The sequence below is a fragment of the Pelophylax lessonae genome, assembly GCF_965119305.1.
Source record: "Pelophylax lessonae genome assembly, chromosome: 2".
NCBI lineage: Eukaryota > Metazoa > Chordata > Amphibia > Anura > Ranidae > Pelophylax > Pelophylax lessonae.
In genome coordinates, this window is record NC_138769.1 from 701,922,444 (window position 1) to 701,950,352 (window position 27,909).

General features: G+C 44.0%; 1 protein-coding gene across 1 annotated transcript; it reads left to right on the forward strand.

Moving 5' to 3' along the window:
* DGAT2 (diacylglycerol O-acyltransferase 2) lies at window positions 1-27,537 on the forward strand. The gene is made up of 8 exons (XM_082246662.1): window positions 1-105; window positions 15,582-15,710; window positions 17,017-17,124; window positions 18,519-18,589; window positions 21,620-21,824; window positions 24,211-24,385; window positions 26,073-26,275; window positions 27,147-27,537. The coding sequence occupies exons 1-8, from the start codon at window positions 66-68 to the stop codon at window positions 27,299-27,301; spliced, it is 1,086 nt and encodes a 361-aa protein (XP_082102788.1). The 5' UTR covers window positions 1-65; the 3' UTR covers window positions 27,302-27,537.
* Window positions 27,538-27,909: the final 372 nt, after the last annotated feature.

Below are 27,909 nucleotides of genomic sequence, written 5' to 3' on the forward strand. Positions count from 1 at the left end.
AGGGGAAAGGAGAGTGACAGCTGAGCTCATTTACCACCACCACCACCAGCAGAAGCTCCTCCACCATGAAGACCATCATTGCTGCCTACTCCGGGGTCCTGAGAGGTAAGAGCCTATAGCAAGATACTCTCATCTAGTACCCCTGCATGAATCCATGGCTTGCACCATATCATTGCTTTGGCAGTGAACAGGTTAACTGCATTCCCCCTTTCAGTTCCTAATTAGCAATTAAGCCACAGAGCTCAAGCCTTGTAATACTCTAATCATCTGCATTTTTATTACATAACCAGTATGCAGGTGCAGGGGGGTGTGCTATAGTCTGACTTTTTTTTTTTTTTTTCCCTCTTACATGATGATGTCATTGGATTTGCTAGAGAGCATTTTTTTTTAGCTGGTTGTGGACTCTCTGGAGCTTTCTATCATTGGCCTCCAGATTGTGTTATTGGTTGAGTCTGCGTTCTGTTGCTGGTGTGCAGACTCTTCCATTGGAGAGGGTGCTGGGTGACAGGGATGGGATCAGATGCATGGAGTGTATTGCAGGCATTTTAGATGCACTTGTTAGTTGCAGGTAACTGTCTGTGTTGCACTACAAGTACCAGCAAAGCCTGGCATATAAAACCAGGGGCAGCAGAGACCTGATAAAGTGTGGTGATGGGCAACTTGTAGCTTTTATTACCCCTTTTTATTTATAGTCCAGGCTATCTGCTTTAATAGGTTGCATTCAGTTCCCAATGTCTTGTGTGCTAATTCTGATCTGCTTTTGTTAAGGGAAAGAGATCAGAAGTTGGCCATTGCTGATCCCTTATAAGAATGCTAGTTGCTGGGTTTGAAAACTAATAGCCTAATCCTTTCAGGTCAATGACTCCATGGCATTAGGGGCCGTTTCCATTTGTGTTCTAATGCAATGCATGTTAAACACTCATGTATTAAGGGAGCTCAATGAAATCGCAAGTGTAATTCTTCCCTTATTCTGCGCTCCAGCAATGTGGCTGATTCCACAAAGCCTCCCCTCTAAGGTACTCCTCCAGACCAGTCGCACCCCTGCCTTCTCTACATACAATGCAGGGTTATTATCCCTGCATTGTATGTAATGATACAGAGAGATCGCCCACAGCTTCAGAGGAGATCGCAGGAGCAGGCATTAGGGTACATAAATCGCCTTTTCCCTAGGTATGAGCATTTAACAATAGTAGTACAAGGGTGGGGGGGCAAAGGTAGATTTTCTCATTCTCGAAGTTGGGTTTTAAAATGGACATTCCAGCATCTTCCCTAAAATTGACACCAGCGTGCATCTCTGCGTGCTAATAGGAAATCCTCATTACTGCTTTCCTAAACTTTTTTTTTTTTTTTTTTTTTGGTTTCCTTGAAGGCAGTGGTGACATTGACTTCCCAGAGGCAATCTGTGGCTGAGGCCCTCTGGGAAGTTAATGTCCCCAATGCCTTCAGGGAAATCTCGTACCTAAACTGCAAGATTTTGGAGTATGGTCATACTGCGCATGCGCATAATGAAGCGTATGTGCTTTATGGCATTACATTAATATTATCCTGCTACTCTGTTGGGAGGTTGAGGTGGGTTCTTTTTCTTACAACCTATGCATGTGCAAGGTGAGCCTCTCATGCAGTATGAAGTACATTTTTCAAAATGGAACAGGATCCCAGGCAAAACAGACAGGTAAAAACTGGTACAAATGAAGTCACCTAGGCAAGAGTACTTGTCTGTTCCCCTTTTACGTGTGTGGGGTTTTTTTTTTTTTTTAATGGGGGGGGGGGGGTCCTCTTTTAAAGCTGTGCAGGGGAACACATGCTAAAACTGGTGGTCAGTGGGAAGAATGCTACCCTTACAATTAGCTAAAATTTTCATTAGTGGCATCATGCTTCTGACTTTGCCAAGTGGTCTTGGCCGTTGAACCTTTTCAGGCATCCATCTCCTATGGGAGGCCCATCGGCCACAGCTCCGGCATCCATCTCCTATGGGAGGCCCATCGGCCACAGCTCCGGCATCCATCTCCTATGGGAGGCCCATCGGCCACAGCTCCGGCATCCATCTCCTATGGGAGGCCCATCGGCCACAGCTCCGGCATCCATCTCCTATGGGAGGCCCATCGGCCACAGCTCCGGCATCCATCTCCTATGGGAGGCCCATTGGCCACAGCTGAAGACACTCCTAGCAACCATGGAACACTGAATGAGAATAGCTCCTCTAAACCCTAAATGGGTGACAGTTGTACTGCTATTTCGTCCTTCATCTTTCTCCAACCACATTTACTTCCTGTCCAAATTCACTGTTGGTTGCATCTCTTTCCTCTTAAACCAGTTATTCTCAACCAGGGTTGCTTGAGAGGTAGCTAGGAGTTCTTGAACTGTGACCCATTGACCTGCCATATGATGGTGCCTGCATAGTTCCAGAGCCAGTGCCACTTGGCTAAGCCAGCAGCATGATCCTTTTAGCTGTCTCTAATGGTTGCATTGTTTCTACTTGCCACCAACGTAAGGGACATTTTTCCCATTGACCCCCCCACCCCATGAATTAGTTTTTTTAGTAAAAGTTCTCAAACTCCTGAAAATTATTTTAGGGGTTCTTCTAGTGTAATAGGGTTGAGAAAGGCTTCTCCAAACCAACTAATCCAGCTTCCTGATGGTGACAACAGTGGACCAACCCTGGACAGTCATGTGTTGGTTTGGATGTTTAGTCTCCACACCACAGGTATCTGTGAACGTGGTATTGTAGGAGAGCAATTGGGAGACCGTTATCCTTTTAAAACAGGGGGCTCCTAAATAAAGCCTATAATGGCAGGATCACCAGAAATTTTAATTTGTGCCCAGTATAAAAACATTGAGTATAACTTTTAAAATGTTAACTTATGAGGTTTTAGTGATTGGGTTTACACCTACTTCACTTCATCAATGTCGGTCTGTTACCCTCTGGTGGGAGGCGTGTGGTCAGAATGTCTCGGGGTTCCGTTCACAAATCAGGAGGACAGGCAGTATCCCATCTGTAACCAGTCAAACAATATAATGACTGGTCCTTTCCGGGTGAGAGTGGAGCATGCGTTCTTCTGCCAGAAAGTTCATCAGCTTGCAAAGGGCATGTACAATACGACTTCTTTTCCCTGTGTTTACATGAACAGAACTTTTTCTAGAGTTCAATTTTAAATGAACATCACAAAATCAAAGTTCATATAAAGTCCAAGCAAGGAGCACTGAACCTTCAGTAGCCTGTCAGTGTATGGGTTTTTTTTTTTTCCCTCTTAAGTCTTGTTCACGCAGGGTATTTTGTGACTTTCCTCATCCCTGCCAAGGTACAGTGTGCAGCAGTGGAGGTAACTGGGGACAGAATAGGGCAGCCTTTTTCAGCCAGGGTGCCTTGAGGTTTTTTTTTTTTTTTTTTTTTTTTTTTTTTTTTTTTATTCAGGGGTGCTTTGGCAAAATGTCTAAAAATTGCCAAAAAACTGTATACAAGCTGGTTTGTGGATGAAGGCTCCCTTTTTAGTTACACTAAGTCACAGGTGTTCATTGTGCACCATTACAACCTTCTATCTGTCGGCATTATAACAATCAATGACCACATCAGTTGATAAAAAGGGTGTCAGTCACCTGCATAGCATCCTTGTTTGACCCTCCCCTGCCCCTCTCCCATCAGCGTTGGAGTCACATTAGCTGAGCGATGGAGAAGAGTAACATCGGAATACTAGTCAGAACCAGTTTGCAAAAGTGTATTTACTTTGTAAATCGCCTCTAACCTTGGGTGTCCTATTTGGACATGTGGATGTTGATGCCCTCTCTAAAGCTATTAGAACAGCTTTTACATTTTGAAATTGGGTGCCTTGAGACCGTCCATAATTTTGAAAGGGTGCCTTGACTAAAAAAGGTTGAGAAACACTGGAATAAGGGACTGTCCTTAGGAGGATTTATCCCACTGGGCAATAAGTGAGTGATTCCTGAATCCCTTACGTTCCAGGGAGTTTAGCTTACAGTTCATAAAGTTTGTCTCAATCCAAAATGTTTTTGTTTGGATAGATTAGGGAAGGGTTAGAACCCTAGTTGGGGTGTTTTTTGGGGGGGGCTGAATTTGGTGGAAGCCTGAGGGTTCGTTGATTTATATATTTTTCAGAATGGAAGTGGGTACCATCAAACTCAGGTACCTGCACCCCCAGGCTCCTCAAAAGTGCCAATTAGTGCAAGAGGAGCTGGGGAACGAGTCACTTAAAGTATAACTTCCTTTTTTTTTTTTGGGCAGTTTTGTTCCCCTAGCAACCTCCTAGAGCATTGGTCAAAAAGAGCCAGTTTACTGTCCTTTAGACTTTAGGGGAGTGGGAGTAGTGCCCAGTGGCAATAATGGCCCATTGTTGGTGTCGGTGAATTGTGCCCCAAGGGCTGGATAAAGGCAAACAAAGGACTGCCGTTTGGACAGCACCGCTCTAGAGCAGGGATGCCAAACTCCATTTCATCAAAGGGCCACTTTGGCATTGTGGTTTCCCTCAAAGGGCCAGTGATATCTGTAATATATGTGTGCAGAGTTCAGGAGTGTGCTATGTGCAGAGTTCAGGAGTGTGCTAGCAGGGAGATAATTGTTTGCCACCTGTCCACGCCATGAGTGCATGCAGGACAGGCAGGTATTTGTGAGAGCTGCCAAGAGGAAAGCTGTCCTTTTTTTAAATAAGGAAGGCTTCTGTTTACAAGTGATAGTGGTGAGCAGGGGGCAAGAGCCAGAGGTGGTGGAATGGCGTTCCACCACGTTCTGGCTAAAAAAAAAAGCCCTGGCTGCAAGGGCCACATGAAATGGCGTGAAGGGCCGAAATTGGCCCCCGGGCCTTGTGTTTGACAGATGTGCTCTAGAGGAACTCGAGGGTTCCACTGAACTCTGGTTGACAATGGTTGCTCTAAAGTGTCTTCACTTAGCCCAAAGTTCAGGTAAGGGCTATTTAAACAGCCACCACACTAGTGTTTGCAGCTATGAAGCTTTCCTGTCAAGAGTGTGCATGGATTACGCCAATCCCTACTTTCCCACCTTCTCTGCTGGTTGAGCATCCAGGACAAACCTTCTGCACAAACAGGAGGAGCGGAGATGGTTCTGCATTAACAGTCTAATAAAAATTTGTTTTCTTCTAGACTTGGATAAACAGTTAGCCAGCTTACCATCTGACAGCTACAACAGTCGCTCGGCTTGGGTAGCGTGACACATTTAGTAAAAGTATCCCAGCTTATAAATATTTATAAAGTTGTTGTTCTTCAGCTAATGAGACCTCATGAAATAAACAGTGGAGGTCTAGTAAGGCTCGGTTTCCACTACTGCGACTTGCGGTGTGACTTGACACATGTCAAGTCGCACAGCAAGTCAAAACCCATTGTTTTCAATGGGGCCCATTTCCACTGCCGCGGCTTCAGTTGCCGCGCCCTCAAAAGTAAATCGTGTACTACTTTTGAGCGCGACAAGTCTAACTGAAGCCGCGGTTTACTTTCGCTACGAAGTCGTGCTAAAAGTAGCACGACTTCGTAGCCGCACTAGTGGAAACCGAGGCTTAAAGAGATTACTACGGTCTAATGAGATGTGTAGACTATTAGACTCATTCACACCAGCAGCGCTGCCGAGCGCAAGAGCAAGGGGATGTGCTAAAATGTCCAATGGCCGTGGTTCACATCAATGCAGCACAAAAAAAGACCTATTGCATTTTTGTGTAGTGTTTCGTAATGAATCACAACCCACTGCAGCACATAGGACTACATTTGGGGGGGGGGGGGGCAGTGCATTTAAGAATGCATGTTCACATTACACATAAGCGTACATGTTGTAGGTACAATGTGCAAATGTAGACTGCCGTTTAGCAAAAATGCTTGTAGCTTGGCTGTCCTGCTGGTCCAGTAGCTTCAGTACTTCTGGCATTCTAACCCTGGTGACATGCTTACTGCAAGTCAGTGACTTGAAAAAGTAGTTGAATTGGCCCCAGCCAGGCAGTTTGCATTTTCAGACTGAAGTGCTGAAAGCGCTATAGAACTGATCCCATACCGCCTTTCCTTAACCACCTAAGGACTAAGGGCTCTTTCACATGGGCGATCCGATCAGATCCGCCTGTCAGTTTTTTAGGTCTATATGATCGGATCCTCCATGCAGCTCTATGGGGCAGCAGGTGTCAGCGGAGACACCTCCGCTGACACCCGCTGCCGTCCGCATCCGATCCTGTACTTGAAATCTGGACGGATGGAAACCCTATTTTTCCATCCGTTCAGTGATCGGATCTGATGAGAGCGGACAAGCGGTCCTCTCTCATCCGATCCCCCATAGAGGGCAGTGGGGGCTGAGACACCTCCCTCTCCGCTCTGCAAGCAGAGACTGAGCTGTCATCAGCCCGGCTCAGCGGGGATCGCGGATCGATCCCCGCTGAGCAACACGGATCCGCCTACGGAGCGGACCGTGTGAAAGAGCCCTAAGCCTATTTCTGACACTTTGTTGTTTAAAAGTTAAAACCAGTATTTTTTGTTAAAAAATGACTTGGAACCCCAAAACATTTATATTTTTTTTGCAGAGACCCTAGAGAATAAAATGGCGATCATTGCAATACTTTCTCGCACCATATTTGCCCAGCGGTCCTAGAAATGCAAAAACGTAAAGTTAGCCCAATTTATTTATCTCTTTTGTATAATGTGAAAGATAATGAAACGCAGAGTAAATTGAAGTAACCTGTCACGCTTCAAAATTGCACACGCTCATGGAATGGCGACAAACTACGGTACTTTAAAATCTCCATACGCAACGCTTTCAAATTTTTTACAGGTTACCTGTTTAGAGTTAGAGGCGGTCTTGTGCTAAAATTATTGCTCTCACTCAAACTATTGCAGTGATGCCTCACACGTGTGGTTTGAACAGTTTTCATATGTGGGCGTGACTTGCGTATGCGTTTGCCTCTGCGCACGATTTTGGAGGGAAAAGGCGCTTTTTTTCCTAATTTCCTTTTTTTTCTTTTTTTTTTTGTTGGTTGGGCTAGATGGATTTGTGTCTTCAACCTGACTATGTAATAAATGATATGCTTTCCTATCAATTTTACTAATGCTGGCAGCATTAGGCCCCTTAAACACGATCACACAGACCAATCGGGTTGGTATGGTTTTGAGTAAGCAACTTGTTGTGAAACGCGTAACCCTTTTACCTGTCCCATGTCTTAACAGTCCTGTATTGATGCCTGTGATGAAGAATAAAATTACTCCTACATTTTGATTTCAGTTTTTGGTGTTCGGTCACCATTTCTTGATTTATGGATCAATCCGGTCCGCCTATCTGTTTTTCAGACGGACCTGATCGGGCCACCCATTCTCCTTTATGGGGAGGAGGATGTCAGCAGAGATGTGTCCGCTGACACCAGTCTGTCATCCGATCCGACAAGATCCGCTTAAAACGGACATAGTGATAACGCTCACCATCCAACCAGCGGTTCGGATCGGATGAAAATGGTCATGCTGTCTGTTTTTCATCCGATCTCCCCATAGAGGAGAGTGGGACTCTGACCCAGGGGAGGACTGGGCCAGGTGGCAGGGGGGCAATTGCCACCTGGGCCACTCTTGATGCCCCATAAAAAGGCTGCACTGCTTCTGCCACAGACATGCCTAAAGGATTCCTGGTGATGAGAAGTAAAAAGTCCCCACCGCTGACCTACTGAGGGTGGGATTAAGACAAGGACAGATTGCTGCCCCCCCCCCCCAGCATGGATGGTGTAAGCTATGTCCGAGCAGAGGCCGGTTCCATGCCTCACTGGAGACTCTCCTCCTCCAGCCAGCCCTGACTGAACTGTCCCCGCTCCCCCCCAACCGCCCCTGCTGGTCAGGTGGGGAAACCAGATTCGGCCAGTGAGTAGAGAGTACCTGGAGCGGAGCTTCAGCCTGGAATGGGGGTCAGAAGGAGGCCGGGAAGAGAGGGAGAGTGGAAGGGGGGCTGAGTCTCTGCACCGTGTGCCTCTGGTTTGTACTTGTCCCCTGGGCTGAAAGTTGCCAGTCTGCCCCAGCTCTGACCGGTCCGTATCAGCGACCGGAGACAGATCACCATCCACCTGCTCAGCGGGGGAACAACGGAGCGATCCCCACTGAGCTAGCAGAGTCCGCCGAGTGATTCCACTCTGTGTAAAAAGGGGCCTTGGAATTAAAAATAGTTGATGTTGATTGGTTGCGCTTTTTACACTACGGGATTTCCTCACTCCCTGATGTGCCTCCTTAACTGCTTGCTAACCAGCCACCGCAGATATACGGCGGCAGTTCGGCAGGTTCCTGCAAAAGGATGTACCCATACGTCGCTTTGCAGGAGCTATTGTGGGGGTGCGCGTTCACCTCTAGGAAAAAGGGCAATAGATGGGAAGCTAATCTGCGGGGCCGGCGGCCGCAACTCCTGCCAGGCACCCGCGATCGCTCCCCATGGAGACAGAACGATGGTCTGCTGTTGTAAACACGGCAGACCGCTGATCTGTCAGCAATGAACACAGGGATCCTGTGTTCCTGCTATGTAGGAACACAGGTCTCTGTGTTCGTTCCAGAAGTCCATCCACCACACAGTTAGAAAACACCCACTAGGGACACACTTAACCCTTTGATTACCCCTGGTGTTAAACCCTTTCCCTGCCAGTGTCATTATTACAGTAACAGTGCATATTTTTCGCACTGATTACTGTAGTAATGTCACTGGTCCCCCCTAAAGTGTCAAAAATGTCAGTTAGGGGTCCGATCTGTCCACCGCAATGTCAGTCCTGCTAAAAATCTGATCATCGCCATTACTAGAAAAAAATGACAAATCTTTCCATTTGTTTGTAGACTGATTTGCTCAAGTTTTCCCATCAATATACACTTATTGGGATTTTTTTTTGTGGGGGAAAAAATGTGGGAGAATACTAATTGGCCTAAAACGAGAATTAGATTTTTATTTTTTTATTGGAAATGTTCTATAGCAGAAAGTGAAGGTGATCACATACCATCAAAAAGCTCTACTGTTATTGGACTGTTTTGATTACCTTGTACTATACTTGCCTTTTGTTCAATCTTTAAAATAAAATATATATTTGAAAAAAAAAAAAAAGCTCTACCTGTGGGGAAAAAAAGGTATATCCATTTTTATTTGGGTACAGCGCCGCACAACCGTGCAATTGTCCATTAAAGAAACGCAGTGCCGAATCGCAAAAATGGCCTGGTAAAGGGGGAAAAATCTTCCGGTCCAGAAGTGGTTACACAGGATGTGACGGGAACTCTCCATGAAAACATGCAGTAAAAATTACCCTGATTGGGGTTCTAACCCTTCCTACTCTAGCCAAATAATGCATTGGCTTTACATATATTTCTTACAACTGTAAGCATAGCCTAACATTTGTCATCTATCTGCTATATACTGCGGACTTACACAACCACTTCTGTATAAGCAGAAAAGCCCCCATTGCACTTGGGAGCCATTTTTATTTTTGCTTTGGGCCTGCTCAGCTACTAGTCAAAGAGTGACCATGAGTATTTTTCTATTTTCTTTCCTCAACCTCGCAGAAGGGATATGGGTGTAAAATGTGGCTTGTGTCACGTGCTTTGATATATTTGTGCTTGGTGAATTCATGTATTTGGGGACTGTTTATATAATATCTGCTTCTAGTTCCTTCTGAAGTAAGCAGAAAAAGTAAAGTTGGCTGTAGAAGAGGGGCAGCTATTCGCTTGTTCTCACTGTTTAAGCTGCTCTGAAATTACCAACCGACACTTTTCCTGACTTGGTTCTAATTAAACAGCCGTCGCCAACCACTGACGGTCCATGAGAAAGTTTTGGTGGTCCCCAGGGGTTCTGCCACAAATAACATTGTTGCAGATGTAGACCGCCAAATGTTTCCAGTGTTCTCAACGCATGCTGACAGTCAATACTGTCAGCGTGCATTAATACCTGATGCCTCCTCTGTAGTTCTGGGGAACTCGGAGGGAGGTGCAGAGAGCGGGAGATGGGAGAGGACTTCCAATGGCAGCGCTGATTTAGACTGGGAGGGAGCATGGAGCTCAAGCACATGGCTGGATAAGGTGAGATCCAATGGTGAGTTTATATAAGGCAGCAGTGTGATGCAGAGTGCAGGGGAAGTGCAAGAAATGTGTGTATAAGGCAGCAGTGTGATCCAGGAAGAGGGGGGCAGAGAACCAGAGCAGTGTGTGAGGCAGCAGTGTGATTCAGGTGGGAAAGATGAGAGCTGGAGCAGTGTGTGTGTGTGGCTGGAGCAGTGTGTGTGTATAAGGCAGCTGTGTGATCCAGGGGGAAGGGGGGCGGAGAGCCGGAGCACTGTGTGTGTGTGTGTGTATAAGGCAGCTGTGTGATCCAGGGGGAAGGGGGGCGGAGAGCCGGAGCACTGTGAATGTGTATAGAAGGCAGCAGTGTGATCCAGGGGGAAGGGGGCGGAGAGCCAGAGCACTGTGTGTGTATAAGGCAGCAGTGTGATCCAGGTAGAAGAGAACTGGGAGCCAGAGCTGTGTGTGTGGCAGCAGTGTGATCCAGATGGGAAGGGGGCAGAGAGCCAGAGCACTGTGTAGCAGCAGTGTGATCCAGGTAGCAAGAGAACAGGGAGCTAGAGCATATTTGTGTGTAGAAGGCAGCAGTGTGATCCAGGGGGCAGAAAGGCGGAGCAGTATGTATTATGGCAGCAGCGTGCTCCAGGGGGAAGGGGGCAGAGACCAGGAGCAGTGTGTGAGGTGTGTAAAATTCATGTTCTGCGGGATTCGAAATTGTGAGTTGAGTGGTCTGTGAGGTCTGAAAGGATAGGGGGACCACTGCTCTAGATCAGTGGTTGTCAACCTTTGAACTAAAGGGGGGGGCCTCAAATATGGCCCCTGACATCACCAAAGGGTTTTACATAATGCATATGGCATACTTGAGAGGACTCTCTGTAGACCTAATAGAGGAAATGACGGCCAGTGTGGACAGGATCCATTTCTAGCTGGGGATATGCTGCAGAAGACCATATGAAATTGGGAATGTTACCTGAAGCTGGTAGAAATTAATGCTATTGCCCTAATCTGTTTTCACTACAGACCACTGTGAATACAGACCGGGGATGGAGTTTCCTAACCTCAGGGTTGTTCTGAGGTGTTGGAGCCTGCAGTACCTAGCTGTGCTTTTACGTTTGCCTGCCAGTGTTGCCATGGCAACAGGAAAACTGTATGAAGGCATACATGCCTAGTGTAGGCCTTGGGGCTCGTTTTCATATACGGCAGACCTTTCCAACCCCCTAAAATGCAATCCCTGGCATATCGGAGCCATTATCGGGCAAGAGGAGGCAATATGTCTGTCACCGTTTCACTGGCTGCTTTAACCCTGTAAATGCTGCATCACTGCACTGCAACAGTGTGCTTTACACATGGTTGCAGGACAGCCACATATATATTAAAAATTTCGTCCAAACGATCTGCCGATTTTTTTTTTTTTTCGGATCATTAGTATGGTGCGTTTGACAGCCGATTACAAATTTTTGTACGACAAAAGCTGAAGGTGCAGGCTATAAAATTTTTATCGTACGTATACCCAACATCCGATTTTTGTTTTTAGTACAGTTTTTGTCCATAAACAGTGGTGGCCCGTCCAATGGGGGCACAGGGGCGCTGCCCCCATCATGCATCCAGCCCCCTAATCTACATGCAGGGCGCTGGACACATGGATTCCAATGGGTGTTTTTTTTTTTTTTTTTGTTTTTTTTTTTTTTTTTAAGCACGTGATTAGAGCCAGAGGCTCTAATGGGCTTCAACAAAGGGTGTGTTCGGGGCGCAGAGCACTGCACCCTGAGCCCACCCAGTTGTGTGACAATAGCGAATGAGTATTCGCTATTGTCCTCGATTCTCCTCCTGGCCATCAGGAAGCGGGTCCTGATACCCATTTCCTGAATGGCCGAAAGGAGAAGCCATCCTATTGGCGAAGGAGGAGGGAGGAGACGCAGGGGAAGCCTGACCCACGGAGGAGACTGAGGGGGAAGCCGCCACTGCCCGCCCTCCACAGGTCAGGGGGAGGCATGATGTGCGGGCTGGAGCTGGTGTGGTCTGGGGGGGGGGGGGGTGGGGGTAGGGTGTGGTCTGTCTGCTGCCCCCTCCCCCCCCCGGCACATGGAGCACCAGCCGCCACTGCTCAAGTGAAAGAACACATAAAAAACTATTCAACACATGACATCACTTCTGGAGTTGAATTCTGTCGTACGAGAATTTTCGTATGAAAGTAACCTTCACTTTCCATATGAGACTAGCATGCAACAAAAAAGACAAAAGTTCGTCCGATAATCTGATCGGGTGTACGAGGCTTAAGACTGTCATATGCTTTTTGTATGCATTTTTGCCAATGGAAGGTCTGATCGCCATGAGATCTGATCATATATAAAATGCATGCAATGTTATGCAGACCTAAAATGTTTCTTCAGTGCAATCCTGAATATACAAGTACAACATATTGTATAGATGTGAACAAGTCTTTAGGGCTCATTGATATTGGCGCAGAGAGCCTACAATGAAACTAGTGCATCTGTGTCTGGTGACCAGTCACCTGTTCAATCAAATCCGCTAAATTCATTTCAGGTGAATCAAAACGAAAGCTGTTCAGTATCTTACTATTGGTTTTCTTTCTAAGGCTGCCACAGCCAGAGTAGAAAAGCCTGTCACCTGCCAGCATGCTGCAATGGGATCCTCATTCTCTGTGTGTGGAGGAGTGGTCTGTCCAGAGGTCAGACCTATAGCTCTGCATTCCACAAAGCTCACACTTCCTGCTGATTGGACACTGCTGGCAGGGGGTGCGTCTGACCTCTGCATAGAGGCCACTGCTTCCCCACAGAGTAAGGCAGAATAATGGAAGGGAACAGGCTTTTCTACTTGGGTTGTGGCTGATTTTTGTTAAAGTAAATAACTTTTAAGACTTTGCACACCTGTTTTTGTTTGCATTTAGCTCATTTAAACAGTATAAGAGCACTTATTCCTTCACGCCCAATTGAACGGTTTGCTCTTTCCAAGATGCCTACTTGTGCAAGTGATCCTTTATGGGCTTCTATGAATCCGTCTTCAGGGTCCAATTTTTTTTAATTCTTCTGGTGATACTTGACAGCATTCATTGCTTATTCTGTGTGCAGAAATACTGTAGCTGTGCCCATGGGGGGGGGGGGGGGGGGGGTTAATGAACACGATTTCCATGCCTGCGGCTGTACACCATAAAGTTTCTCCCTGACACTTACTGGCACCGAAAGCCAATTTGAGACGCTTGAGTGATATTTATGAAGTTAATAAAGGTCATGTTTGCATTTGGCAATATTTCAAAAAGTTTGTACCAGGGGAGTCCAACCTTCAGCTGGGGGCCCCATGTTTGCTGCACCAAACTTTACCAGAAAGGAATTTTCTCTGTAATTGGTGTCGTCTGCAAAGGATAGATGACCTGTACAATGTATATGCAGAAACATATAGGGTATACCTTCCCACTACAAATCTGGAGAACAATGGGGGATCCTGGTCCTATTGGCTCTCATCCTCTGGTAAATGGTGTCTGTAAAGTAACCCGGTCATAAGAGAACTAAAGGACAACTAAACCCATTGATTTAAGATTCAATAAACTGTTACATTACCAGTGTTCTGCCGAAAACTTCAGCTCTCCAAAATTTCCAACCACGTCACTTCTGGGGACTCTACAGCAGCAATAATTGAAGATTTCAAACAGTTGGTGTTTTCACAGAACACTGGCAGTGTATATACACTGAGTGGACATTGTTAGTCTGCCCGCTAGCTGTCGCCGCCTTGTATGTGTCCATGTTGGTTACCAGCGGGCGGACTAACAATGTCCACTGGTTATAGCATGAACCGTAGTGTATACGATGCCGCCTGTTCTGTGAAAACACCAACTGTCAATCTCCAGTTATTGCTGCTGGAGAGTCACCAGAAGTGACGTGGTTGCAGATTTTGGCGAAGTTGGCGTTTTAGCAGAACACCGACACATGCCAGCAATGTACCTGTTACATTGCTGGTGCTCTCAACCAAACTATCCAATGGCTGGTGGCACAACTAATCTCATATGCAGCAACAAGGCAATTGAAGATCAGAGGCCAAGATGCCAGCATCCTTGGCTAAAATTAGGAGGGTTAAGTTTAGGGGTACGAATTGGCATTAAATTGTCAACTTATAACCCCTGCTGCAATTCAACATAAATTGGGCTCCTCTCCCACAGCAGTTGTCCTCTTGGTGTGTTGAAAGCTTAAAGCCTCGTACACACACACAACGAATTTCCGCCGACCGGTCGTCCGTCTTTTGTCCAGAGTGGTGTTTTGTTGGTTGGAATGTGCTCTAGACTGCACACGAATTTTCCCGCACGACAGAATTCTACTTCAGAAGTGATGTCATGTGTTGGATTGCTTTCTTTGTGTTCTTTCTTCTCTGATCATGCCCAGACTTGCTCATAAGATTTTTCCCTGTTGAAATCTGTACTGACTGCACGAAAATCGGACGTGTTTTGACGGAGGACAAAAATGTTATAGTCTGCACACCAGAATTTTTTTCGACCAAAAAGTCAGTCGGTTGTCGGAAGCATCATACGAACAATCCGAAAATCGGCAGATCGGTCGTTGGACGAAATTTCCCGGCCGAATTTCGACTCGTATGTACGAGGCTTTAGAAATCCCCTGTTGCACAGACAACTTGAGTTGTACAACTGTTAAACATTGACAGATGTTCTTATTAGTCTGTGTTGACAGCATATTCTCCAAGTTCCTAGAAATCTAGAAATTTATATTTGAAAGGCCTTTTATATAAAAAAAAAAAACGTTTTCAGTAACTACAAAAAAAGCTCTAAACATGTCGCAACACAGTGACAGTAGACTGTTGCTGTATGGCAATGAAATGGTGGAGCCGGAACTATGTAGGACTTAAGCTGATCAGAGCGGCTTGAAGGCAGAGTCCAATGTGTGAAGTCTGGGACTCTGTTTATTCCTTGTGAAACATTCCCACTGGTTTAATGACTGAGCCATGTCCCCGTCTAACACCATCCTGATTGTAGTTGCTTCTGCAAAGTCCATTGAACAGATCAGCAACTAACTGCTGCAGGTTGGGCAAAAGCTAGAAAAGGTGTTCATTTTACTTTTTTTTTTTTTTTTTTTTCTCTTTTTAATCAGAACCCAAGTGTATCTGGTTGCCATGAAAAACATGATGTACAACTGACCATAAACAACCACACATTTTTATTTATTTTCTAACTTGTATTCTACTGACCAATGAATGGCACAAAGTGGACAACACTGAACTATCCTGTTGGCCCATGGCCTTGGACGACAACAATGAACCATCAATACTGGTCCCTAGCCCTATAGGACCATTCTGAAGGATCATATTGGTCCTGGAGTATTACACTCTAATGTCCATAAAGCTGTTCTCACAACATGTACACAGCACAGTAGGGAATGTCGGAAAGATTCTCGGCACTTGGGTCCTCCGTGTGGAGGTGACTTGATGATGGAATATGGAAAGTTTTTTTTTTTTTTTTTTTTTTTTTTTTTTTTTTTGGGTGACCCTTTTCTTTAGGATTTTTAGAGTGTAAAACTGCACCTTTTTTTAAAATATTGGGTGTATTTAATTGTGGCTTCATCTTCTAGGGACTGGATCCAGCCTCCTCTCAGCTGTGCAGGACTTGCCGACCATTCCTTGGTTTTCAAAGTCTCAGGTGGAAAGACATCTTCAGATCATCTCAGTCTTACAATGGGTCATCAGCTTCCTCATTATGGGTAAGAGGTTGGTTTTTTGAGGTTAGCAGCAAAGTACTCTGGGTAACAAGTTTTCATTATAAAAAGGTGTACTGATAAAAGCTACCATCAAAATTTTTGTGTAGCCTTCTAATGGTATGCTTGTAAATGGAAAGCTGCAACCAAATTGCGCAGTAGGGATATGTATGTACAGCAGGAATGGTCTTGTAGGATTGTGGCCTTACCCATGCTACATTCTCACCCTGCTGTTAATATGGCTGAATAGTGACCATAGGTTAAGCCTTCAATGCATTAGGAAGGATCCATTGGGGTTGACTTACTAAAACCGGAGCGTGCAAAATCTGGTGCAGCTCTGCATAGACATCAAAGCGCTTCCAGGTTTTGTCATGGCTGACGTTGGAAGCGGATTGGCTCCCATGCAGAGCTGCACCAGGTTTTGCACACTAGTTTTAGGAAATCAACCCCATTGCTTCATTCCTACTCATGCCCATTGTGAGCCAATTTTACTGCAAGCCTAATATTAACTTCCAGTGGGCATGAAGCATCTCTGTATAAAGACATTGTAGGGAATTCCTATACTTTTTCTGCAGGGGACTTAAGGGAAGGTAAATGAATTGTAACCTTTAGGTTGACACCAGAACAGTCAGAGGGTAAATCCAATGGAGACACGACTACTGGCACCACCCTGGGATTTCCTCACTTCCTGTTTTGGCTATGAGACAGGAAGTGAAGGGAAATGGTCCCCTAAGAGACAGATGTCAAACTTGTAACCCTCCCATATTCCTATTGCTTTTAGTTCTACTTACCCATAAACTACCCTTACTGCTCCCTTTGGCTGGAAAATATACAATTTGAAAAATGTGTTTATTTTGAAAATTGTAAAATGAATAGTTGATCCTGCCTGCCTGCCAGAAATCTTATCAGTTAGCAGTAATCCCAGTTATCTAAGTGGGACTACAGAACACCACCCCTCACCCTAGGGAAAATAGGAGGGGGAGGTGTTCTGTAGCCTAACACTTCTTGTCCTAGGGTGTTAGTTTTTTCAACACTTATAATTTTAGATGGGGTGACAATGATTCATTTCTGTGCAGAACATTAAGTAGGGATTGTCACCAGAAGTGTAACTGGCAGGGTCATTAGATGAAAGTTAGAGGAAGGTAAGGCTAGGGGAAGAAAAAAATGAATTCATTTTTTTTTTTTTTTTCCCCTGTGTGCAGTTAGTAATAAATTAGTGAGGAACCGTTTTTACGAATGTCCCATTATTTTCAGGGCCTGAGAATGGTTTCACCATCTTTGTATCCTAACTCTTCTGTTCTGCATCTTCCAGGGGTTGCCTGTACTGTGATCCTGATCTACATTTTCTGCACTGACTGTTGGCTGATTGCTGCCCTGTATGTCTCCTGGCTGGTGTTTGACTGGAATACCCCCAACAAAGGTAAGCTCCTTTGTCAAATGAAAATGGGGCTCAATCGCTTATAAAAATTTATTTTTGGCATGCTTAGTTGTCATGACTTGCACGCTGATCATGAATGTAACCTTTATTAAATGTTTGGCTGTTAAAGTTTTAGTCTAAGTGGTTATAAGAGCCCATTCAGACAGGGGCGACACGACTTGCTGGGGCGACCTGTGAATTCATATAATTGAAGTCAATGCAAGTTGCCTCCAGGTCGCCCCAAAGTAGTACAGGACCCTTTTTCTAAGTCGGAGCGACTTGTGTCGCTCCTATTAGAACGGGTCCTGTGATAATCAATGGCAGGCGACCGACCACGACTTGTCAGGCGACCAAGTCTCCTGACAAGTCGCGCTAGTGTGAATGAACCCTAAAGCTTCAGTTTATATTATAAAAAACAAACAAACCTGCCTATATTTACCCTGTGCAACGGTTTTGCACAAAGGCAGCCCCAATCCTTCTGGGGTCCCCCGCTGGTGCTCCAGGCCTCTCTCAATCTTTCCCTGGGGGACACCAGTGTATGCTTGCTCCCGAGTCCCACTGCTGCATCCATTGACACAGCAGGACTCTGCCCTGCTCCCGTGTCATTGGATTGGCCTATCATTCTGTCCAGTGAGGAGACAGCTGCGGGAGCCGATGCTCTTGTGCACATCGCTGGATTGGATGGGCTCCAGTAAGGAAAGTGGGAGGGGGTCTGGGGGGGCAGCTGCAACATAGAAAGTTTTGCACCTATATACAAAACCTTAAAGCTTTAGAACCACTTTAAAGTAATAAACACTGTTGTATTTGCCCTTGTAGATCATGTATAACTGGTAGCATAGCTGCATTTTGTTTTTTCTAGTTCATCAGCAAAGTGAAGTTTAGCTCTGTTGCTGGTGGGACTCTGTGGCATCTTGGCCAGTGAAGGAGTGGCACCTTAGGTCCAGGTTATTACACTTCAGTACATATCCCTATAAAATACTGCAAGTACAGGAGAAATGCCTCTTGACTTATCCATTGTGTGCCTAACCTCTGCTTGGGCTGAGAGTGGCTTTTTGCTGCACTGAAATTCTTAGCCATGTTGGCAGCTCTGCCCTCTGGACTATAGAACTCCACCTATTCTCTACCTCTCACTCAGCACCTATGTCAATGGAAACGGAACTCCTAGTCGTTACCCCTGCAATAATTTTCTAAACCTGGTGAAGTAACAGTAGCAAGCCATTTTTTTTTCTTCAAGAAAATAAGGTATATAATATATATTGGACATGCTTTAGATGGGGAGGTGAGGTCTGGGTGTTTATTTGGGAAATGTCTGACGTACACGTAATTGTAGTAAACTGCATATTTTTGCATTTCCTGTGTATTCTGCAGCTAAAACAAATACCATTTCATTTTCACAGGTGGCCGAAGATCCACATGGGTCAGGAATTGGGCAGTCTGGAGGTATTTTCGAGACTACTTCCCAATACGGGTAGGTTGATGTCTTGTGCTAAACTCCCTTTCGCATGCATCAGTTTGCACTTGCAGCACACCGATTGGACAGTTTAGTGGTTCTCAGTGGCACCCTAAAGTGGTGATATGGAGAATTGCAATAAAGGTGGAGGTTTTTCACTTGCAACATAAGATAGGAGTCATCAGGTCAAGTTGGTGACGCACTGTAGTTGCTCATTATACTTTAGTGTTTTGTGTCTGTAGATTGAATGCATAGCTCCGTGTCAGTTTGTACTTTGTACGTTGTTCTTACAGGGTGAGAATTTGTTTTCCACAAGGAGTGATAATGACCTTTTAATCCAAATGATAAAGAATGAAGTGTAAACAGAGCTTCCTTTTTTAATTGCTTTGGCCTTGGGCTTCTAGATAAGGGGATTCGGGTGTGGTGTGTAAAGTAAAATAGAAATCCTTGTATTTGATCATCTTTGGCCTTGATAGATGCAGCTGTACATGGCAAAAACTCCCATTGAGCTCCTCCAGCATATAATGGTAATACTGGCCTTAATCACGGATTGTTTGGTGGCAAAACTCCCCCACTTTGAGGTTTGAAAACCTCTTCAGCACAATGTATGTAGGTGAAGGACATCTCTTCCATGCCCTTAGCTATGTTGACCATGAAGACTTAAATTTGGAAAAAAGTTGGTTAAACCCGCAAGGGCTTTTTTCCTTTTTCACTTTATGTTGCAAAGAGGAATTTCTTTCTTAAATACTGGTTTTCAGAGGTTGGATGGAAGGTGTAGTGTAACAAACAAGTAACCCCTTTTCAAAGTCTAGGAGGAACATAGGGATTTGGTTTCAAGTGGGTGGAAAAAGGGAGCTATGGAGGTGACCTCTTCCTTCTACATGTTCATCCCAAAGTAACTGCAATACATCCCAGGTCTACTAGCCTGGTGGGGAAGTAACCAAGGTTCACTGAACAGTTTTCTAATCTGGAAGCTTTTTTTTTTTTTTCTTATGCTGGTCCATTTATTGTGAGCCTTTAAAATGTTCTATAACCTGGTGGTCACCAACACATGTCCTAGTATGCAGCAGCCAACACACAACCATACACCACAAAAAAATTGTAGAAAATATTAAAATGGGAAAACATGTAAGGTGTCCCCAGCCTCTGATCACCCAGCAGTACACATGAAAGGTGACCCCCCCCCCAGCACTTCACGTGCAGCCATGGTGAAGCCTTGTGCCATGTGTCCTTCTTGCAGGGAGATGTGTTGGTGTATGGAGACTTTACCTAGCTTCACGCAGGCTCCAATCCATCGGAGTGATGAATTAAGCGTGGGACATGAGTGGTGTCATACTGCTCCAGGACAAATCTCCAGATGGGGGATCCAGCAGGCTGCTGAGTGACAGCTGTCCCAGCTCCTCATTTCCACACATGGATAAAAATTCCCCAGGTGACGTCCCATCCAATCCCTGGCACGTACCGCACAGTATGGGCAGACCAGATGTCTGTCAGGGTGCTGGGTTCAGGTGATCCAACAGACTGGATTTTTTGCTGCTTGTGATGCGAGGAGGCTGGAGAGGGAGGACGCCTCTTCTACTCCCGGATTTGTCCTTGACAAAGGCGAAACAAATGATGGCAGGGGAGCCCCGGTGGTAGATCCTCCTATGGTCACTGGCCCCTTCCTCCCAATGAAACTGCTGCGTCCAGGGCAACGTGTCCCCCGTCCCAGTCTTGGGGAAACCAGTGGTTGTGGCTGCCTAGTTCGCCTATTGGTAGCGCTGGCCCTGACCACATGTAGTGTACATTGTGAAAAAGGGCTATGTTCCTTTTTTTTTTTGTCTTTGCAGTGTGACAGTCTGAGTCACGATTCACTCCTGCCCCCTGCACAGCCCGGTGATTCAGTGAGTGCTGGAGGGGTAGAACAAAGCTGGTGACTTGACAATTACCAGCTTTCTGCTCAGTGAAGAGTAGACCAAGAACTGAGTGATCAGTGATCTTTGATTGCTCAGTTCTCAGTCTTCGAAGTGGTGGGGGACAGATGCAGCATTTACCTAGGGTGAGTTTTTTTTTTTTTTTTTTTTGTATTGTTGGGGTCTTTTTTAAATGTATTAAACATGTTTCATTAAGGCAGTCTATTCAAATGAATAGGCTGGCAATGCACCAATACATCACAAAATGCATGCGCACCATTTTCCGCAACATCGTGCACGGTGGTGAGATGCAAAACATGTGCTGGAGCTGTAATAGTCTAATGTGACATTTACTGCAACACAACTGCAGTGAAAGTGTTTTTCAGCCCAATAGATCTAAATTTCGGCTGAAGTGGTCAATTCTGATCTTTGTATATTGGATGCCATCTTACTACTTTGTATATTGGGTGCCATCATCTTGCTACATAGGGTGTAATAGCAGTGGCACTTTATCGGGACAAGGCAGAAATTCCCAAGTTGAGCAATTGTCTTATCTTGTTTTTAAGCTTTTCTTTTTATTTTTTTATGATGTTGAACTTTGTCACTTGATGACAGATGCTGCTAAATAGGGTTCCATAGAGGTGCCTTTGCCACTTGGCCATGAATGGTTCACATGTGTCCTTATCTAGGTGCTACCGATTTGGGTCCTTGGTTGTAGGGCACAATTATTATTTGCCAGGAATACTTTTAAGGCTCTGCTTTTTACTGCTAGAGGGCTTTTTTCATTACTCTTAGCATGTGAAAGAGGCTAGGTTAGTGGTCACTGTATTCTTGTACTGTATTGTGATTTTAACAGTTGGTTATGGCTTATGGGTAGCAAAGCGTATCCAAACTTGCTAAATGTTGCATACACTGAGTAATGACAGTTTTATTCATGCACCAGGATCACTCCTGTAGCAAAGTTACTCTTCCAACTTTTATATTATCTTGATTTCTTGGTTAAAGAATATTATAATAATAATAATAATAATAATAAAAATAAAAATGATAATTAATAATAATAATAATAATAATAATAATAATTAATATAATAATAATAATTAATATAATAATAATAATAATAATAAATAATTTTTTTTTTTTTTTTTTTTTTCAGCTTGTGAAAACTCACAATCTTCTTCCCAGCCGCAACTACATCTTTGGCTATCACCCTCATGGTATCATGTGTTTGAGTGCATTTTGTAACTTCGGCACAGAGGCTACTGGTGTTTCCAAGAAGTTCCCTGGGATAAGGCCATACCTTGCCACGCTAGCTGGTAACTTCCGAATGCCAGTGCTAAGAGACTACCTGATGTCTGGAGGTAAGCCTGACTTCAGTGTTTAGATCAAGCCATTACCTAGAGGTTTTGAACCAATTTCTCTAATTTTAAGCAAGAGTTGAAAATAAAATAAGATTTAAGTCAACAGGGCTGCAACAACTGATTATGAAAATGGTTGTCAACGATTTTCACAATTGCTTAGTTGACCTGCATACAGAATGCATTATTTGTTTACATATCAGAAAATCCAGTGCAGCGCATATACAGCTCAGTACATGTCAGTATACATAGTGCAGCACACCTACAGCTCCGTACACCATACATGTCGGTATACATAGTGCAGCACACCTACAGCTCAGTACATGTCGGTATACATAGTGCAGCACACCTACAGCTCAGTACATGTCGGTATACATAGTGCAGCACACCTACAGCTCAGTACATGTCAGTATACATAGTGCAGCACACCTACAGCTCAGTACATGTCAGTATACATAGTGCAGCACACCTACAGCTCAGTACACCATACATGTCAGTATACATAGTGCAGCACACCTACAGCTCAGTACACCATACATGTCAGTATACATAGTGCAGCACACCTACAGCTCAGTACACCACCATCCATACAAGTCGGTATACACAGTGTAGCACACATACAGCTCAGTACACCCTCCATTAGAGATGGGCTCGGGCGTGTTCGGGATCCTGCCAGGAAGCTGACCTTGCACACGGCTAGTCACAAGCAGTGAGACCTTTCCCGATCTGTGCAGCTGTGGATCAGGATCTGTCTCACTGCCTACGATTAGCCGTGTGCAATGTCTTCATCCTGGCGGGATCCAGAACACGCCCGAGCCCATTCCTACCCTCCATACATGTCGGTAAGCTTGTGAATGTGAGGAGCAATGCCTCATGGGACAAGTAGTCCTGGCAAGAAGGAAGTGATTCTAAAGGCAGTTTTATTTTACCTTGCTATAGGGGAACTCTATATTATACTTTGTGGCTTGCTATAGGGGCACTCTTAGGACAGGAGGAGCAAGAAGCGCCGACGGGGCACCCCAGAAGAGAAGTGCGAGTACTGATACTTTTTCTCAAGCACTCCCGATGTCAATTACTGATACCTATTTTTATTGTCGTGACTTCTTCTTTCATTAAAAAAAAATAAATAATTATTACTGTTTTAATTATGAAGAAAAGTTATTCTGTGGCTTTGCAATTGCGCTACTTCAGCGTGATTTTAAAGCCGCAGATCAGTACAATTTGGATCTCCCTGATTTCATTGCAGCTTGTGACTTCATTTAACAGAACTCCATGCAAGTCAATAGAATCGCAAAAAAGGTATCCTTTTTAGTATAAGAGCAACCTTTCCAGCAAACTATACAATGAAAAACGAATATTTAGTTCACGTATAGTCCATACAGAATTTGTATTAATATGTGGTCATGCCCTTTTAGCACTTGATAAATGTACAAACTTTTGGGGTTTGAGCACAGGTATCTTTTCTCACCCTATAGCTGGTTAATTGTATTTACCACTGCATAGAGATTCAAGAATAAATTGTGTTTTGGGTTTTAAAAAAAAAGTATTCTGGAATCTCTCTATGCAGTGGTAAATACAATTAACCAGCTATATAGTGAGAAAAGATATACCTGTGCTCAAACCCCAAAAGCTTGTTCATGTATTTATCAAGTGCTAAAGGGGTGTGACCACATATTAACAATACAAATTCTGTATGGACCATACGTGAACTAAATATCCCGGTTTTTCATTGTATAGATTGCTGGAAAGGGTGCTCCAATGCAAAAACCTGATACCTTTTTTTTCGATTCCATGGAGTTCTGTTAAATGAAGTCACAAGCTTCAGTGTAATCGGAGGTCCAAATTTCACTGATCTGCGGCTTTAAAATCACGCTGAAGTAGCGCAATTGCAAAGCCACAGAAGAACTGTTCTTCATAATTGTAAAGAAACAGTAATTTTTTCTAAACTAAATTTATTTTCATAATCCAAAAAAAAGTGAGGCATATAATTAGTTGCAGCCCTAGTCAACAGAGGACCTTCAGCTGTGGCTCTGCTCCAGTGTTTCCCAGAGTATTTTAACTTTGGAGTATTGCCAGCCATTCTCCAGCTTTGATCTGTGTTGCTGCATAGTCCAAGGTCATGAAGTAGACCTTTGTAACCTGGATCAAGATTGCTAGACTTGCCTTTTTAGTAATTATACCTTATTGCATACCTTATTACCAAATCCATCATAATGCTAAGAAAAATGAATGTCCTATAGTCATAAAGTGATCATATGCTTGGCCAATGCCTGAACAGAGATGGGGCTGGGACCAAAGCACAAGCAAGAGTAATGCTATTCACCCATATTGGTCGTAATATGTGAGAAATGTTGGCACCTACATAAACCTTGGGATGCTTTTTCACCAGGAATTTGCCCAGTGGACCGTGACACTATAGACTACATCCTCTCCAAAAACGGGACCGGAAATGCTGTGGTGATAGTTGTTGGTGGTGCTGCAGAATCCCTAGACTGCCAGCCTGGGAAAAATGTGGTGACTCTAAAGCAGAGGAAAGGATTTGTGAAGATTGCACTTCAGCACGGGTAAGCAGAAAATGCATGAGGTGTCTGTAATAAGATCACTATTTACTCCTAGTTTTTTTTAAAATATATTTATATAGAATACTTTTTACAATGAACTTATTATTTTCTTTCTTTCTTTCTTTCTTTCTTTCTTTCTTTCTTTCTTTCTTTCTTTCTTTCTTTCTTCTAAAAAATACCAGTTAAATATGCAGTTCTGAGAAACCATGTTATCCAGAAGTGTTAGGACTACTTAATATCTATATTCCCATTTCACTTCCTGTTTTGGGATGAAAGCCATGCTCTCCAATAGAAACCATACAGCAAGTAAGCATTGTCATCCTAGAACAGGAGGTTTTATTGGGCTCCAAATTAAAATATGTAATGCAGCACCAGACCCAAGGACTAAGTTACAATATATAACATTTTTGATCGATCTTGGGTTTGATATGCTTGAAGGGCTAGTTCACACCACATGCAGTCCAATGTGTTTTTGTTTTTTTTTGTTTTTGTTTTTTTTTTTTTTTGACACACAAAAAATGCGTGGATAGTAGGTTATATAGTTTTCAGTTAGTGTAGTTCACACCATTCCTTTCCAGTTCTGGGAAAAAGTAGAACATGCTGCGCATTTATTATTTATTTTTTTCCCATATTGGAACGTGGTAAATCTGAACTGTTTCTATGGTGTGAACCCTAAGACCTTGAGAGCCAAAATGGTTCGTGTGGAAGGGTTAGAACTAGAGTGACTGCTTATTGGCAAAGCCGATATATATTTTATATAAGGGCCGATCTGCACTTTCCCCCCAATTATATCAGAATCAGCCACCAAGGTGGCCAATATTTTGGGAAAGTGCTAGTACCGGAGTGATGTCTGCAGCTAGGTACCAGCGTCCATAGCCGAAGGTCGGCTATCTTGTAATGACGACCGATGCGGCTCAGAAGCCGCTCGGCTGTCATTACAAGGAGCGGAAGGGGACATTTATTCGCGGCTCACCCGGGTCTCCCTTCCCACCAGGAGACCCGGGCAACCAGACTGCATGGCCGTCGGTCTTGATCAAAGCGGCATTTCGCCCTGATCGGGTCTCCATGGAAAAACCTGGAAGTGGTATCATGACATCACTTCTGGGTACTGGCGCCAGATAAAAAAAAAAAATATGGCAGCATTTAAATGCCTTTAAGTTCAGAGGAAGGGTTTTAGACCCCTGCCCCTCCGCCCCTCCCCCCCCCCCCAGATCCCTCCATAAGAGTACCTGTCAAATAAAAAAAAAAAAAAATGAAGTAAAAGTACAAAAATATCGGCCGATATGCATTGGCCAAAATATCGGTTTCGGCAACAAAAAAACATCGGGTCGATCACTAGTTGGAAAATGACACCCCTGTCTGTCACATTTCAGTTTAATCTCCAGGTAAATGTGGAGACAAGAGGCTTGCAAAAAAGTTGATATACTAAAAATAAGCACATGCATACAGTTGTCAGAAATCCATTTTTGCAGTATTGGTCAAGTGAATAGCTGGGGAGCTTTGGCTAAAGAGATGGGGACAAAGACACCAATGAAAACTCAAACACAATGTCTAACAAAGTACACTTTAAGATCTCGTAAAGCCTCTTCCTGAAAAGGAAGGGGCGTTTTATCATCTGATCTTTTGAGATCTGATCTATAAACATGAAGTAGTTGTACAATTCTTATGCTTAGTTCTTCTCTATTTACAGTGCTGATCTGGTGCCAGTCTACTCATTTGGGGAGAATGAAGTTTATAAGCAGGTGGTGTTTGAAGAAGGTTCCTGGGGCCGCTGGGTTCAAAAGAAATTCCAGAAATATATTGGATTTGCCCCTTGTGTCTTCCATGGTTGTGGTTTCTTTTCTGCGGAGAGCTGGGGGTTGGTTCCATATTCCAACCCAATCACCACTGTTGGTAAGTTCATGGAAATGAGTCTACATGTAATCAAATGTTAACTAATGTGTTATATAGCATATTAGAGCAAAAATACTTTCCTGGGGAAATACTGCTGCAGGGTTTCACTTGTGGTGTTATCTTACAGCTGAGATAGCGGTCTTGGTTTTTGCACAAGCCCAGCACAAAAGGGGAAGCTGGAGTAGTATTTCCTCCCAAAATGTTTAGCTGATCTTTTGGATTTGGTACTTTCTGCACTATAAATCTACAAGTCAAGAAGTCGAAGTCTTATCTGGATGTGGATTTAGAGTATTGACCATCACAAATGGTTGGGCTCTTCAGGAGGAAAGGTTGCCAATGACCATTTCCTTAGCTGAAGACATCACTTTGCTTGCAATTTTCAGTATTTCTTATGCCTCGTACACACGCAACGATTATCGGCCAACTTTTGTCCAGAGTTGTGTTTTGTTGGTTGGAATGTGCCTAGACTGCACACGAATTTTCTCGGCCAACAAAATTCTACTTCAGAAGTGATGTCATGTGCTCGTTTACTTTCCGTGTGTTTTTTCTTCTCTGAGCATGCCCAGTCTTGCTCATCAGATTTTTGTCTTCCGAAATCTGTACTGACTGACAAAAAATTGGCCGTTGTGTTGATGGCCAACAAAAATTTTATAGCCTGCACACCAGATTTTATTCGGCCGAAAAGTCGGTTGTCGAAAGCACCATACTAACAAGCCTGAAAATGTTGGCCGAAAATTCACGGCCAACTATTGATGCGTGTGTACAAGGCATTATGCTTGAGGTTTAAAAATGATCACGGATTCTACTCAATTGTCTCAGTATTTCCTATGCAAAGTAGATTGGATGACTAACAGAACTTCTTTCCTTTCAGTTGGAGAACCCATTACTGTCCCCAAAATAGAACAGCCAAGCCAGAAGGATGTGGACCTCTACCACAGCATGTATCTGACCTCCCTACAGAAGCTCTTTGATAAATACAAGACCAAGGTTGGCCTCTCTGAGTCAGAGGTTCTGGAAATCAACTGAAGTTTTGTCAGTCACTGACTGCAATAAGATTGTGCTTCTTGGAAAGATGCCCTCCTATGTGGGAATCTTATCCCAGGTTGCTCTGCATCATTCCACAAGGCCTGATTGTCCTTTTTAGATTTTTGCCCACGAAGCTCTCAATGACAATATGACTACATTTTATAGTTCTACTGATGTTGGCACTTAATCATTGTACATAATGGCTGTTTCCACCAAAATATTGGCACTTAACCATTTTACATCATGGCTGTTTTCAGTATATTTTCATTTTGGTTAAACCAGTTCAGACTGTACTTAATATAGGTAGTCATTGCAGCACTTCAACGTGCACAAGTTATTTTCTTTTGCATAGTGCTTTAATTGTGGGACAGTGTTCATGTTGGAACTGATCACTGGGTCTGTCCACTAAAAAAAATATTTTGAATTGGTGCTGATGGGATGACTTGCTTACTGTTTTTTTTTTTTTTCATCCTTCTGGGATTTTGGCAATGAGATCTGCAGTCCTACTGTGGCTGTTATTTAAGATTCAGTTGCCATTTTTTCCATATGTTTAGAATGAAGCCAGGTGAGTTAGGCTCCTACAAATCTTCTCATGGATGGAGCTGGGA

What these genes read in the sequence shown, in the direction of transcription:
- DGAT2 (XM_082246662.1), top strand. Translation starts at nt 66, where the DNA reads ATGAAGACCATCATTGCTGCCTACTCCGGGGTCCTGAGAG. An exon ending in GAGACTACTTCCCAATACGG is followed by an intron (nt 18,590 to 21,619) that starts GTAGGTTGATGT and finishes TTTTTTTTTCAG; the next exon opens with CTTGTGAAAACTCACAATCT. An exon ending in AGACTACCTGATGTCTGGAG is followed by an intron (nt 21,825 to 24,210) that starts GTAAGCCTGACT and finishes CTTTTTCACCAG; the next exon opens with GAATTTGCCCAGTGGACCGT.